This window comes from Balaenoptera physalus (assembly GCF_965194825.1).
Source record: "Balaenoptera physalus genome assembly, chromosome: 16".
Lineage (NCBI taxonomy): Eukaryota > Metazoa > Chordata > Mammalia > Artiodactyla > Balaenopteridae > Balaenoptera > Balaenoptera physalus.
The window spans coordinates 77,851,491-77,868,706 of record NC_138898.1 but is presented as its reverse complement, the minus strand read 5'-3'; the positions used below and the strand labels follow the sequence as shown (position 1 = coordinate 77,868,706).

Sequence of the window (17,216 nt, the reverse complement as noted above, 5' to 3'; positions counted from 1 at the left end):
CAGCACTACCCCATCCTTACCCTGCCCAGCTTGGACAACCAAAAATAGCTCCAGACATTGTCAAATGTCCCCCTGGAGGCAAAACTGCCCCTAAATGAATACAATCGCCCTATATCTTGACAGAGTTTTGGCTTACATAGGTGCATGATTTGGTAAAACTCAGAGAACATACACTTGTAATCTGTGTATTGCATTGTATGTGTATTTTAGCTCAAAAGAAAACAGACTGTAAACAAACAATAAACTCTAGTTAATGATATGTATGCTGACGTTTTTAGGAGAAAGTTTTTAGTGATAGTTGGATAGAGGTATAGATACCTGTATAGGCATGTAATAACGCAAGTATAGTAAAATGTTAAAGGTAGAATCTACGTGGTGGGTATACAGGCACTCTATAAAATTCTTTAAACTTTTCTGTATGCTTGAAATTTTTCATAACAAAATGTTGGGTTACTCTTACACATTTCATCACACATTCTCATCCATTACATAAATCAGAAGATACCCAGTGGTGCTAGTTCAGAAACATGGGGGTAAGTATGCACTGAAAAGTGTTAGCTGTAAGCACTGTGATCTTGGAAAGAGCCACAAGTAACACCACACAGTGGTTCTTTTCTTGATGGCTTCTTGGGGAAGAAACAATACTGTACAGCTGCACCATCACTAATAAGTTACATTTGCAAATTCACATCTCACAAACATTTAAGAACAGCTCAAATCTACTTTAAACGTTCTGAAATTCCAGTTAAAACAGTAGATGCCTGCACATTTTTTCACAAAAGCACTGTCAAATATTTGAAAATTAAAGTATAATAATGACCAAATATAAGTATGGCATTTCTTATTGTTTCTAATAAGATATTCTTTTACCTTAATATTATCTTATTATGGAATTATGTCTCAATAGTGTGTAATGTGCTCTGTTATGTCATGTAATAGGTATCAAATAAATCCTTTTAAAAGATGCAGTGAAACTGATTATTTCCTATAGATTTAAGTACCAGTGCACATAAAGCACTACTCTATTGGTAGTCCACTGCCATTGAAAGCATGGATCGCACACCAGTGATGGTCTATGAACTATTTGTTATAGATCCATGATGAGATCAGTTCAGAAACTGAAACTAAGCACTTGGAAGCTTTTACAGACATTTGACATTGCCATGACATTAAAGCACATGATTAGTGGATTTGTCTTGTTGAAGAGCATACAGATAGATCCAAGTGTTATCAAACTTATCAATTCAATAGTGAATTGCATCTGGCATGACGTGCTAGTGAGGCATCGTAGAACAAAGTTACACGTAATATTTTAAGGTTATTTTGTCAACTACCTAAAGGTGTATAAAAATCTGAGAAAAAACACAGGTTTGGGGCTTCCCCGGTGGTGCAGTGGTTAAGAATCCACCTGCCAATGCAGGGGACACGGGTTCGAGCCCTGGGCCGGGAAGATCCCACATACCGTGGAGCAACTAAGCCCGTGCGCCACAACTACTGAGCCTGTGCTCTAGAGCCCGCAAGCCACAACTACTGAGCCCACGTGCCACAACTACTGAAGCCCACAGGCCTAGAGCCCGTGCTCCGCAACAAGAGAAGCCACCGCAATGAGAAGCCCCCGCACCACAACGAAGAGTAGCCCCCGCTCGCCACAACTGGAGAAAATCTACACGCAGCAATGAAGACCCAACACAGCCAAAAATAAAAAAATAAATTAATTAATTAAAAAAACAAAAACAAAAAACCCCACAGGTTTACTCATTTTTAATAACTAGTTAATTTTATAGACATTTTAATCTTAATCATGCCTGCTTTTTAATTTATAATTTAATATCATTAGCTAAATGAGAGAAGTGAAATTTATATTATTTTTAACCAAATTTACATGGGGACAAACAAGCTTCAGTGGATTTTTCAGCGTTGTTTTAGTGGAAAAGACACACTTTTTCTGAATGCACCAGCAGCAGTAAACCAAATAAGGGTAAAGGAAGGGATTCCAAACAGAGGAAGACCAAAGAGGCCTTCTTTCATTCAGGAGTATGATCCCTTATATACTGAGTTCAGTTTTGTAGCCATAATTGATGGTGAAGTGCTAACATCAGTGTGTTAACTGCAGAGATATACTAGTTAATGGAGCAACAAAAACATCAAAATTTAAGGAGCATTCACTTACAAAACATACACAAAAATAAGCTCACAGACAAAAGAATTTTTTGAAAGAAAGAGCACTGAATTAAAAAGGCTAACGGAAGCAGATATTCAGTATTTCATCGATAAATGTTGGTTTTACAGGCTTCCTATCCTTGCACTTTGGATTGCAAGACTAAAGTGCTAAATACAATTGCTAAGAGACAAGTGAACAAGTACATCAAAGATATTTGCTTGGAAATACTGGGTCAATCTGCACTTTCCAATGATAGCACAGCTCACCACATTTAGAAACTAATGACATGGAAGACCAACTTTCAAAGTATTTTTCATTGCCCCTTGACAAGTGCACAGATATTGCTATTTGAACATGATGGTGATATGGAGGAAGAACACTTGTTCTCAGTTTTATAGCCAACAAACACAATCCACTCTGGAAAACTATAAAGAATTACATCATCAACAAAGGTTGTCTGGAGTTTTGTAGAGAAGAATGTTCTGATGGCACAGCTGCAAAGACAAGAAAACATTCTGGAGAAATTCCCCAGATTAAGAAGGAGCACCAGAAAGTAAATCAACACAGTGCTTCTTTTGTTGACAAAGTCTTGGTACAAAAAAAGTCAGTTGAACTAAACAGCATGTTTAGTGTCACAATAAAAATCATCAAAATGTTAATGCTAAAGCATTAAGTTAGAGATCATTCTCATTATTATATAATAATAAAGAAGTATCTTATAAATGACTGCTAATGAATTAAACGTTAAAACAATGTCAATGTTTAAACAATGGTTTTTTTAAAATTTATTTTTATTTATTTTTTTAAATAAGTATTTTAATTAATTAATTAATTAATTTTATTTTTGGCTGTGTTGGGTCTTCGTTTCTGTGCGAGGGCTTTCTCTAGTTGTGGCAAGTGGAGGCCACTCTTCATCGCGGTGCGCGGGCCTCTCACTATCGTGGCTTCTCCCGTTGCGGAGCACAGGCTCCAGACGCGCATGCTCAGTAGTTGTGGCTCACGGGCCTAGTTGCTCCGAGGCATGTGGGATCTTCCCAGACCAGGGCTCGAACCCGTGTCCCCTGCATTGGCAGGAAGATTCTCAACCACTGCGCCACCAGGGAAGCCCAAAACAATGGTTTTAAGGGGGTAAACTGGAATTACAGAACACGCTCTTAGTGTTTCTACAAGACAAAAAACAGGCTGCTTCCAACTTTAAAAGATGTAAATTGGATAACCAATTTGTCTAATATCTTCAGTACTTTTTTTTTTTAACAAATTAGATTTTTTTTTTTAAAGATCAAATTTATAGAGAGAATGTTTTGCTTATCTCTTTTAAATTTTATTTATTTATTTATTTATGGCTGTGTTGGGTCTTAGTTTCTGCGCGAGGGCCTTCTCCAGCTGCGGCAAGTGGGGGCCACTCTTCATCGCGGTGCGCGGGTCTCTCACCATCGCGGCCTATCCCGCTGCGGGGCACAGGCTCCAGACGCGCAGGCTCAGTAATTGCGGCTCACGGGCCCAGCCGCTCCGCGACACGTGGGATCTTCCGGGACCAGGGCTCGAGCCCGTGTCCCCTGCACCGGCAGGCGGATTCCCAACCACTGCGCCACCAGGGAAGTCCCTCTGCAATATTTTTAACAACCTTAAGACTTTCTCACAAGGAAGAAATGACGGGTGCTTTTCAGTGACGGGTAAGATTAAAGGGAAAAACAAAAACTGGAAACTTGAAAGAACAGTTTCTACAGATTACCACCGTACATCTTATAAATGTCATAGACCATTTTGAAATTTAATTTTCCAGCCAAATGAGATTCACAGATAGTAAATGTAATAGAACTAAACCCATTTCTTTCATTTAAAGATAATATAACTATTCACTATATAAACTGTTGGAATTGGCTACTGTTCAATGGTAAAGGATACATTTGAGACTACAGCACCACTTTTTTTGAATAAAATTCTAAATGAATATACTGAGCTTGAGGAAATTGCTTTTAGTATCTCTTCTTCCAATCCCATCAGCATAACTCAGTAAAGATAGTTTCTCTACTTGAGTATTACTAAATCAAAGCACAGCAACAGTTTAGTTATGTTATTACCTGAAAGTAGTGCTGTCTTCCACCCAACCTACGTAAGTTAACAAGCAAGAAGTGAGCCTGTCACATCAAAACTTTAAATAGTGATAAAACAGTGTTTGTTCAAGTGTGTTAGGTGTTTAGAACACCTAATTGCTATTGCATAACTTTATTTAGTTACAATCACAAAATTACATTAAGAATATATCCGAGAAATTCACCCTAGTAATTGACTATACATACATAGTGGTTTTTTTTAGTTTTTGTAACTCTTTGTATTCTACGGTTATTTTACTGATTATATTAATCAGTAAAATGTAATTTTGTGAGATGACTAAACTACTTGAGCTTGTATTTAGCATGTCTGTTGTTTTCACCTATTTGTTAATAATTCATTTTATAAATATACCCGTCCATAATGGACTGGAAATTTCACTCTTCCTTCATCACAGTTTGAGAAACACTGGGCTAGCCTCAAACAGTGAATCCAAACTTGTATCCTGAGTTTGTGTCAACAGAGTAAATTCATGTAAATCCTGAACACATCTTTATTGAGATTTTGTGAAGTAAACCTAAATTTTTAAGTATCTAGAAATTTGACGGGTCTAGGAAAACATCTTAACCAGTTGTTGGTATTTATATGCAGAGTACTCATGGCCCCCAGGTAGCGGAGGAGTTAACAGGCCTCACATATTGCTTGCTTGTTTTCACAGTAAATAATGAAAGCTCAGACTAGAGCACATTTTCATAGTTAATCCAGTGTCCTATCCATTGAAACTGTTGTCTCTGATAGGAAAAAACAAAAAACAAGGAATATTCCCTTAAGAACAAAACTTATCTAGTTTAGAGTTTAACAAACTGAAGAAAATTGTCTTTGGAAATATCAAAGTGTTCTGATTTTAATGTCAGACCCCCTGAAGTTTAAGTATATTTCAACTTGAAAACCAATTAAACACCTGGTTCGGAGATCTGCAGATCATTAGCCAGCTAGTATTGATGAGAATATTAGACCTTTCCACCACGATTAAAATACAAAACAAAAAACAAAACCAGTAGTATTCACAGTGGCATATTTGGCAGTCACCAAAACTGAACACTAGGAGGTCTACTGTGGGTCATTCTGTAATGTTAAAGCAAATCTAAGCCATTCTTTCAAGACAGTAATCAGTGTTGGGAAAGAGGATGCCAGAGGCCATCAGAAATACTGCTACCATGAATAGTTTTCAGGTATGAGGAAAAACATTTTAAACTTCCATTTTAACTTGAGGTTTTAGTAATTAATTTCACATTAAATATGAAACGTAATGAGGATTCTAGCAGTTATATGCACAAAACTGAGTTTGATTGTCAAGCACTTTGTTGCTCAGTCCCATTTTCCTCCAAATCACCCTATCGAGTCAATACATTACTGTCATTTTCTACCCCTACATGAGGACTCACACTACTAGAAAAAAAAAAAAAAAACCTTAAGCATTAATTTGTAATTTTTTTACTCATCCCAGGTTCAAGTCTATTACTCCAAAATGCAATCTCAAATCTCCTTCGCTCTGCATAAACCTCTCCTGGCCTCTCTCAGTAGAAAATGGAAACCAAGAATTATGGATCTGCCTCACCATCTGGTACACCACCACCACCACCACCACCACCACCACCACCACCCTTCTGTCTAATGCCAGACAAAGGTGATGGACTCCTTGAGAACAGAACTCTTATTCACCTCGGGGTCCCCAGGGTCAAATTCCAAAGTGTATGTAAAGAAAAGGAATAACTCCAACTCTTTCAAGCTCTGAATATGTGGTCTTCTCAAAAATAGGTAGTTTGTATTCAAACTTTCTTTGATCACTTGTTTCTTTGATCCAGTTCTCTACCTTTGGAGGTCTCAAAAAATAGCTCAAAAAGTAGGTGTTTTCTAGAATACTCCCACATGGAAATATTTGCAAATAAGAACTCTTGAGCCTAAATTTCTACTACTAAAAATCTTGTGATACCACATTTAAATTGTGCTGAGGCGGTTGAAGTAAAGGAAAAAATGACAAAACTAATCAACAAATGGACACTCCATTTTCTTTTATTTCCCATTGAAGTTTAAATTCCCTAGAGCTGACAAAAAGATATAAAAAACTGAGTCTCAAAAAGCTGGTATAAATTGAGGAGAAAATAATAAAATGCAGAGTACTTAATGTTTTAAAAGAATTTGAGGGGCTTCCCTGGTGGCGTAGTGGTTAAGAATCCACCTGCCAATGCAGGGGACACGGGTTCGAGCCCTGGTCGGGGAAGATCCCACATGCCGCAGAGCACCTAAGCCCACACGCCACTACTACTGAGCCTGCGCTCTAGAGCCTGCGAGCCACAACTACTGAGCCTGCGTGCCTACAGCCCGTGCTCCACAACAAGAGAAGCCACCGCAATGAGAAGCCCGCACAGCACAATGAAGAGTAGCCCCCACTCAACGCAACTAGAGAAAGCCCGTGCGCAGCAACAAAGACCCAACACAGCCAAAAGTAAATAAATTAATTAATTAATTAAAAGAATTTTGCCTATGTAAATCACCACAAAGTGGGAATAATCTAAGATGAGGAAAGATTTCACAGAGATGTAAAGATTTTCTAAGATGAAAAACATGATTTGCCAAATTTGAAGTAACAATAGAAGCAGTGAATGGCAGATGAAATATTACCAAGTGAAAATCAGTGACATAATAAAATAAATGGATAAATTATCCCACAACTCTAATCAAAAAGACAAAATAGATCAATAAAATGAAAGAAAAAAAGTCAGAATTATACAGATCAACCTTACCAATAATAAGAGTTGTAGAAAGAAAAACAGTATTTATTCTTCTACAAATTTATTGAGCATTTAGTATACTATAGCCAGGCACTGAGGAGACAACAGTGAACAAGACAGACATGGAAAAGTTCACATTCTAGAACAAATGAGGCTGAAGCAACAACCAAAGAAATGAAAACTCTACTGCTGAAGAAGAGAGAAAGGAAGAAAAGAAGGAAGGAGGGAAGGAAGGCGAAGGAAAAATGTCCACATTTTGTCTTCTAGCTAAATTTAATACAAAGACATTCTGGTAGAATTTCAAACTTCAAAGATAAAGTATCCTATAAGCATTCAGAGTGGAAGTCAAGTTACCTACAATTAAAAAAAGAAATCTGATTGGCAATGTTTAACTAATATTACATGTGGACAAGGATGAGGTTAAATTGGCACTCCTATATGCTATAGAGGGAACGTAAATTGGTAAAATTTTCTAGAGATAAATTTGACAATTCCACTTCCAGGAATATAGCCTAGAAAATAACCAAGGAGGTAAAGATTTACATAAAAGTGTACGAGAGTGCTCATCACAGCATTATTTAAAATGGCAAATTAAAAAACAACCTAGGACTTCCCTGGCAGTCCAGTAGTTAAGATTTGCGCTTCCAATGCAGGGGGCGCGGGTTCGACCTCTGGTTGGGGAACTAAGATCCCACATGCCGTGCACCACAGCCAAAAAAAAAAAAAAAAAAAAAAAAAAAACTACATGGCAAACAATCTAGGATGAAACAAATCACATTTTGGCCATTCAGTGGAATACCATGCAGACATCAAAAGCTGTTTTCAAATATTTTATTACATGTCAAAATGCTTACAATTCAAAATTAAATGAAAACAAAGAGCACAGTCTCAACTTTGTTTCTTAAAAAAAGCACATATTTATGTGTATACGTAAACATTTGTATGAATATACATATTTACATATACATATGTATACACATACATATGTATAGACAAAAATCAACTGGAAGGAAGTGCACTAAAAATGTTAATCGTGGTGACACTGGAGATATTTATCTTCTTTACTTTGCAAATTTTTAAAAAACCAGAATAAAATTTTCAAGACCATTTACACTCAATGTAATGACAGACCAATACGTCTGGGTTTAAGTCTACCATCTTGCTGTTTTCTATTTGTCCCATTTGTGCTTTGTTCCTTTTCTCCTCAATTCCTGCCTTCTTTCGGATTAACCGAGTATTTTTTAGGATTCTGTTATATCTCCCCAATTAGTTAACTGCTATACTTCTGTTTAATTTTTCTAGTGGTTGCTCTAAGCTTTATATTATACGTATTTAACTTCTCATTCTACTTTCCTATGGTATATCTCTTCATGTATAATGTAAGAACTTTACAACTGTATGCTTCCATTTACCTCCCTCCCAACTTTTGTGCTGTTGTCAAATGTTTTACTTCTACATGTTGTAAAACCTATAATATGTCATTATTTTTGTTTTAAAAACAGAGCATCTTTTTTTAGCTACTCTCTAATTCCAAAACATTTCCATCACCCCAAAAGAAACCCCTATACCTGTTGGCAGTCACTCTCAGTTCAATCGTCTTTTAAAAGGATTAAAAAATAGGAATAAATTTCTGTATATTTGCCCCCATATTTACCACTTCCAGTACTTTTTAATCTTTTGCAAAGATCCAGATGTCCATCTTAAATAATCTTCCTTCTGCCTGGAAAACTTCTTTTAACATTTCTTGTGTGGGTCTGCTGGCAACAAATGATTTTGGAATTATTAGCTTAGTCAAAAAGTATTTTGCTCCCACTTCTGAAAGGCATTTTCCTAGGTAAGGAATACTATACTAGGCTGTCAGTTTTGTGGGTTGTTTTTTTTTTTAAGCACTTTAAAGATGTCTCTTCACCATCTTCTTCTTTTTTTATTTTTTTAAAATTTTATTTTTGGCTGTGTTGGGTCTTCGTTGCTGTGCTTTCTCTAGTTGTGGCCAGCAGGGGCTACTCTTGGTTGTGGTGCACAGGCTTCTCATTGCAGTGGCTTCTCTTGTTGTGGAACACAGGCTCTAGGCGTGTGCGCTTCAGTAGTTGTGGCACGCCGGCTCAGTAGTTGTGGCTCTCGGGCTCTAGAGCTCAGGTTCAGTAGTTGTGGAGCACCGGCTTAGCTGCTCCGCAGCATGCGGGATCTTCCCGGACCAGAGATCGAACCCATGTCCCCTGCATTGGCAGGCAGATTCTTAACCATTTGCCACCAGTGAAGTCCCTCTTCACCATTTTCTGATCTGCTAAATTTCTGATGAAAAATCTGCCGACATTCTTGTGTTTGTTACTCTGTACATAATGTGTGTGGTTTTTTTTTTCCTACCTGCTTTCGGGATTTTTCTCGTTATCACTGGCCGTCAGCAATTTGACTATGATGTTCCCTGGTGTGGTTTCTTTTATATTTATTTTCCTTGGAAATTTATTGAGCTTCTTGGGTCTGTGGATTTGTAGTTTTCATTAAATTTGGAAATTTCCGGTCATTATTTTTAAAAGTATTTTTTGTCCTCCCCTTTCCCTCTCCAAAAAGGGCTCAAATATATGTACATTAGACTGTTTTTTGTTCCTGACTTCTGTCCGTTATAGTCATTGGTGATCTATTAATTTTCCCAACATTTTTCTTCTTCTCATTTCAGACACTTTCTATTGTTACATAAGTTCACTGATCTGCTGTGCCTCATTGTTGTCAGTTCCATCAGTTATTTTTTCATTCCATTTCCATCTCTAAAAGCTACATTTAGGTCTTTTTTATATCTTCCATTTCTCTCCCCATTATGTTAATCATCTTCTCTACCTGCCTGAACATACAGAACATATATATATTTTTTAACATCTTTATTGGAGTATAATTGCTTTACAGTGGTGTGTCAGAACGTATTTATAACAGCTGCTTTAACATCCTTGTTTGTTAATTCCATCATCTCTGGGTCTATTTCTACTGATTGATTTTTCTGATTATAGGTCATATTTTCCTGGTTCTTTGCATGCCTGGTAATTTTTGATTGGCTTGTGAATTCTATGCTTTGGGTGCTGGATTTTGCTATATACCTTTAAATAGTGCCTGACTTTGTTCTGGTGTACAGTTAAGTTTCTTGGAATCAGTTGGATCCTCCAAGGCTTGCTTTTGTGCTTTATGAGAGTGAGTCCAGAGCAGCCTTTAATTTAGGGCTAATTTAGCCCTATTACCGAAGCAATACCTTTCTGATGCCCTGTGCATGCTCTGGCAAGTGAGAACTTAGACTCTTCCCAACCTGTGTGAGCTCCCACCTACCATTTTCCAGTGAAGTTATTTCTCTGGCCTCAGGGGGTTTCCTCTCATGCATGTGCAGATCAGTACTCAGCCAGACTCAAGGGGACACCTCTGCATATCTCTGGAGTTCTCTGTGCAACTTCCTCCTCTCTTGTCTGCCCCACAAATCACAGCTGCCTTCAAACTCCTGTCTCTGTCTTCTCAACTCAGTGAGACCACTGGGCTCTATTTGGGTTCCCCATTCCTGCTCTGCAGCCTGAAAACCACCTCCAGATAATAAACTGAGGCAACCATAGAGCTCAGAAGGTTTGCTTCTCTTCTTTCAGTGATCACAGTTCCTCTGCTGCCTGTTATCCAATGTCTCTTAACTGTTATTTCTTACATTGCCTAGTTTTCTAGTTGCTTAAGGTAGCAAGGTAAATGCAGTCCTTGTTATTCCCTCATTGCTGGACAGAATAACTTTTGTAAATCAACTAACGATTTTACAATTTCCTATCTAAAGCCTTTTTCTTAGTTCATTCAGCTCTACCTCTTTTTAAAAAAATATCTAACAATGCTAACTACTCCTTTTTTTTCTTAGAATCTGCTCCACTCTCAGTTTGACACTAAACTCTTTTAATTCTGCTTCTCTGATTATGATTTATTCTTGAATCCTCAAATACAGGCAAGTTTCCAAAGTTCTGTCCTTGCCACATTTTGTTCTCCATCTGTGCAGGATCTCACCATGTGTAATTTCAACAAGCCCCACAGTTTCCTTTATGACCTCTTTTGCTGCTGACTCTTAACACAACAGAAGCACCATATGTAACTGGCCTTGGACTTCTTCATTCATGAATAGAACACAAAGAAAAAAAGGCAGAATACAAAATGTAAAATCTCAACTGTATCTTAAAATGTGAGTTGATTTATGTACATTTATATGTATGTAACCATAAAAAAACCCAGGAGTTAATTCAATTAAATGTTAAGAATGATTATCTGTTTTATGAATACTTTTTATTCTATATATTTTTCTGTATTTTCTATACACACATATACACATAAACAATAAATTTATAATAAGAAGTTTATTTTCTAAATCCCCATGTCTAGCTCACAGCTCCTGCTATTTCATAGGCCAGCATCTCAAACCAAAATTTTCAAAAACCAGTCACATATCTTCCACCTAGAGCCTGCCTGTCCCCCTCTGTTCCATTTAATGATACAAAGTCCTCCCATAAACTTCAAAGCCACTTCAACTTGTTCCTTTGTCTCCACATCAACCCCCACAGTCAACAATTCCAATGAAACAATGAGTTTCAATTCACAGGAAACAAGATTACTGCAGAAGGCTCTAGACTAATGATCTCAAGCAGTACTGAACAGCTAGCAGAATGAGAAACCCTCTTAAACAGGTCAGAGATAGAGGAGAAATCTGCAAAGAGGAAGCAATGCCCTTGGCAGAGAACCAGGCTGTGCCCGGGGTAAAGAACTAGATTTTGAGAAGACCAAAGTTGGACAATAAGCCCAGGGGAAAAACTACTGAGCAGACTGAGGGTCAAGAGACTGGGGACTTGATAAGCCTGCATTTTGGTTGGCACCTACAGATGAAAAAAGGAGAAACATGAGGTGAAATAAAGCTTCAAATGGCACGTTGGCGTAAAGTCGTTTTGCTGCCAAAACTGGCATTAAATTTTGGTTAAGGTGAATAATACACAGTATCAACTTTTTACCATATAATTAGCCAGCTCTGAATAATAAGCTCATAACTTTTTATTTTAATGATCTTTTAAAAATAAGTAATAAATGAACAAGGTATAGAATTCAAAGGTCACAAAATAGGTTAAATGAACCTTGAGGACATTATGCTAAGTGAAATAAGCCAGTCACAAAAAGACAAGTACTGTGTGACTCTACTTTTATGAGGTATCTAGAGTAGTCAAAGTCATAGAAACAACAAAAGTAGAATGGTGAGTGCTAGGGGTCAAGGTGAGGAGGAAATGAAGAGTTATTTAATGGGTATGAAAAGGTTCTGGAGACTGCTTGCACAAAAGACGTGAATATACTTAACAGTAAGTACTGAACTGCACACTTAAAATGGTTAAGATGGTAAATTTTATGTTATGTGGATTTTGCCACAATTAAAAATTTTTTAAATTTAAAAGTCACAAAACAGTATGCAGAGCAAGTATCTCCCACTTTGCCCCCAGCCACCCACTTCTCCTCAGAGAAAGCCAGCATTAATATGTTTTTCTATCCTTCTAGAGATATTCTATTTATATATGCTTGTATGTACATGCCTTAAAAGAAAATACCCAAATGGAAATGGTAGCATACTACATATAGTGTTCATGCACATTGGTCTTTTCATTTAATGCATCTTAGAAACTGCCTTACTCCTTTTAAGAGCTACTACTAATTCATTGTATGACTATACCATTAGTTATTTTACCAGTTCCCCACTGATGGATAAATAGGTTTTGTCCAAAATTTTACTATTACAAACACAGCAGTTAATATGCTCATATTATTTAACCCCCATATACACAAATGTGTATGCTTATGTATGTGTGTGCTTACAAGCATAGAAGGGAATTGCTAAAACAAAGGTATATGCTTTATGACTATGTATATACACTTATTTTAAAATTGTTATTGAAGTATAGCATACATTCAGAAAAGTACACAAATCCTAGGTTTATAACTTGATGAATTTTCCCAATGTAAACACAACCGTGTAACCAGCACCCACATCAAGATACAGGACATTACAAGCCCCTCAAAGCCCTTCTTGTGTTCCCTTTCAGTGAGCTCCATCAAGGGTAACACTACCCTGACTTCTAACACCACAGATTAATTTTGTCTGGTTTTGAACTTAGGTGTCTGGCTCTTCCACTCAATATTACGTTTGTGAGATTCATCTATACGGTGTATGAACTGTCATTCATTCTTTTTTTTTTTTTGCTGTGTCACGCGGTATGTGGGATTTTAGTTCCCCGACCAGGGATCAAACCTGCGTCCCCTGCACTGGAAGCACGGAATCTTAACCACTGGACCGCCAGGGAAGTCCTGTAATCATTCATTCTTTCTCTCTGTAATATTCCATTGTGTAATACATCACAATTTATCCATATTACCCTTGAGGTACATGCATTCTTAATTTTAATGGATATCGTCTGCCCTCCATAGTTTACATCGAAATAGACAGTGATGAGGAGCCCAGGGGTGAGTTACTTTCTCTTCGGGACATTGAACGCCTTCATAAAAAGCCAAAGTCTGACAAGGAGACAAGACTAGCAACTGCAATGGCTGGAAAAACAGACCGAAAAGAATTTGTGAGGAGGAAAACCAAAATGAATCCATTTTCCAGTTCCACGAATAAGGAGAAGAAAAAACAGAAGAACTTCATGATGATGCGGTATAGTCATAACGTCTGGTCAAAAAATAAGCGTTCCTTCCGAGAAAAGCAGCTGGCGTTATGGGATGCTCTCTTGAAAAAGAGAAAAAGAATGAAGTAACTTCCAAGCAAGTTTTCCATTCCAAGGAGAATGCTAAATTCATGTCATTACTCTGAAAACTAGTACATTAAGAATGTTTACATTAAAAAGTCCAAAAGCAAAAAAAAAAAAAAAAAGAATCCTACCATTACTAAATGGAAGTAGCTATTTCTCTAGATCTTAGCTACATTAATCAAACTTTTTTCTCTTTGCCAATCATATATATTAAAAATGCTTTCAATTTGCTTTTCTCTTATTATGATTGAAACTGGGGATCATTTCCTGTTTAAAATTATTTGTTTTTACTTTCAACTATCTTTGAATGTCCTGTCCCACTTGTCTATTGAGTTGTTGGTCTTTTCTGAATTGATTTAAAAGGATTCCCAGGTTTTTTGGTTTTTTGTTTTTTGTTTTCTTTTTAAAGAAAGTTAACTCCTTAAATATGATGCATGGCAAATTTTTTTCCCAGTTTATCTTTGGAGTTCCAACTTTGTTTTATGCTAGTTATTGCCACGCATAGGTTTTGTTTGTCTTTATGTGAATTCATCAACTGTTTTTTCTTTATGGTTTCCGGGGTTCTGCAACACTTAGGGCAACTGGAACTGTCATATGTTGCTGACGGGTATAAGCTGGTACAGTCACTCTGGAAAACTGTTTGGCAATATATACTAAAATTAAACATACACATATCCTATGACCCAGCATTTCCACTCAATTCCAACAGAAAATGAGCACTTCTGCTCCCCCCACAAACATGTACAAGAATGTTCTCTACAGTTTTATTCATTTTATCCCCAAAAATATAAACAACCAAAATTTCTATCAACAGTAGAATAAAGTGTGGCATATTAACACAACATAATACGACACAACAGTAAAAAAAGAACTGCTACATGCAACATAAATAAATTTCACAGACATAATGTTAAGCAAAAGAAGCTAGACACAAAAGAAGACTTACTATATGATTCGCTTTATTTGAAGATCAAAAGCAGGCAAAACTAATCTATGGATAGAGGTCTGAATAGTGGTTATCACTGGTGGAGGTGGTATTGACTGGGAAGAGCATAACGGAGAATTTTGAGATGTTGGAGATAGTCTATATCTTGATTGAGGCGGTGAGTACTTTGTGTATACATACATAAAAATTTGTTGAGTTGGTCCCTTAAAGTATGCGTACTTTCCTGTGAATTGTATCCCAATAAAAGATTTTCTTTTTTAAAGTGAGATTGCAAGCTAGCTTTTTTTTCCCAAATGGCTACTCAGTTGACCCCATACTATTTACTGAAGAATTGTCTTCATCCTTATCACATATAACATTTCTATAAATGAGGCCACTTCAGTACTCTCAACTCTATCCGGTGATAACTTGTCTACTTTGGTGCTCTTAATTACTTTAGCTTTAACACAGACTTTAATAGCATTAATACCTCCTTCATGAACACTGGTTTTCATAATTCTTACGAAAAATTCCACATATGTCCTTTCATATGAACTTCAGAATCAAGTTTTGAAAACCCTGTTTGATATATTGTTATTACACTGAGTTTACAGATTATATTTTATAAACTTCAAGATACCTTCGATGTGAAACTAACACAACACTGTAAATCAACTATACTCCAATAAAAACTTTAAAAAAAAGATACCTTCGATGTAAGATTTACAATTATTTTATGTAGCACTAAAAAATAAGACATTGCCCAGCTATGACATAATGCTGAGGATTTTTATTTTATGTCTATTGTTAAATTACCTTTTTCTCTTCAAAAATTCTGTTAGGAAGATATGCAAAACCTCTATTTAGAAATCTATAAAACATTATTGAGAAAAAAATTAAAGAAGACCAAAACACATGGAGAGAAAATATTCATGAATTGGAAGACTCATCAGTGTAAAGATTTCAATTACCACTAAACTTATCATTGTGGAACCTCACAAGCTGATTCTAAAATGTATATGTAAATGCAAGGGGCTCAAAATAACCAAGAATTATCTACTGCATGTCAAGATTTATAAAACTAGAGTAGTAATTCTCCAACTTTTTGGTCTTATACTCCTACAAGTTATTGAGACTCTAAAGAGCTTTAGTTTATGTGAGTTGATTTTTTTTCACATTTGAAACTGAACCAGAAAATTCTGAAATATTTATTTATTCATTTAAAAATAAGAAACCCATTACATGCTAACAGAAATAACTTTATGAAAAATAACTGTTTTCCAAAACTAAAATATTTAGCAGGAAGAGTGGCACTGCTTTACATTTTTATAAATCTCTTTAATATCTGGCTTAATAGGAGACAACTGGATTCTCAAATCTGCTCCTTTATTCAATCTATTTCAATATCACATGTCATGCATCCTCTGGAAAACCTACTGTAGACTCATGAGAGAATGAGAGTGAATAAGGCAAATAACATCTTATTATTACTACGAAAATAGTTTGGACCTCAGAGACCCCCCCTTAAAGGGTCTCAGGGACCCTACATGGTCCCAGGAGAACTACTGAAATAGACTATTTAAGACAATGGCACTTTGGCATAAGGACAGACAAAATAGAAAAATGGAAGAGGAGAGCCCAGACAAATCCTTGTACATACAATCAGCTGATTTATGACAAAAGTGACTCTACAGAGCAGGGGAGAATGGACATTTTAAAAAGTGGTGCCACAATAATAGTAATTGGACAGTCATATAGGAAAAGAATTAAACTGACCCCTATCTCACACCATTAAAAAAATTCCACATAGATTGTTGATCTAAATGTGAAAGGCAAAACCTAACAGAAAATAATATAGAATATATCTTCATCACCAGGATACAAAAAGTTCTAATTATAAAGGAAAAGACTGACATACTTAACTACATTAAAATTAAGAATTTCTGTTAATCCAAATATACCTTTAAGAAAATGAAAAGGCAAGGCAAGCCAAAGAGTGGAAGAGGATATCTGCAATATGAGTATCTGAATACACACACACACACACACACACACACACACACACACACACACACACACACACACACACACACACACACACACACACACGACAAAGAACACCAGATAGAAAAATGGGCAAATGACTTTAATGAGCCTTTAATGAGCCTTTCAAAAAGACGATGGTCAATAAACATATGAAAGGCTGCTCAACCCTACTGGTAATCAGGGGAATGCAAATTAAAACCAAAGAGGAATGTTAAATAGTACAACCACTTTGGGAAACTGTTCTGTAGCTTCTAATGAAATCACACACCTACCTGATGACCCAAAATCCACTCCTCGATATATAGTCAAGAGAAATGAGTATGTATATATAGAAAGATGTGCATGAGAATTTTTATAGCAGCTTAATTCACAATAGCCAAACTTAGAAACAATAATCAATAAGAAAATGATAATCATAAAATGGGACTAAGCAGTAAAAAAAGAATAACTAATAAAACCAA

General features: G+C 36.4%; 1 protein-coding gene across 4 annotated transcripts in view; it reads right to left on the bottom strand.

Annotated features, from left to right (window-relative positions):
* Window positions 1-17,216, bottom strand: part of VKORC1L1 (vitamin K epoxide reductase complex subunit 1 like 1) — a 59,895-nt gene that overhangs the window by 29,581 nt on the left and 13,098 nt on the right. The window contains exon 2 of one of the 4 annotated variants that reach the window (XM_082432459.1): window positions 12,665-13,762. The exons of the other annotated variants lie outside the window; for them this stretch is intronic. Within the exon in view, the coding sequence (XP_082288585.1) occupies window positions 13,678-13,762 (85 nt within the window). The 3' untranslated portion in view covers window positions 12,665-13,677. Of the gene's footprint in view, window positions 1-12,664; window positions 13,763-17,216 lie in introns of those variants that run through there. 4 annotated transcript variants of the gene reach the window in all.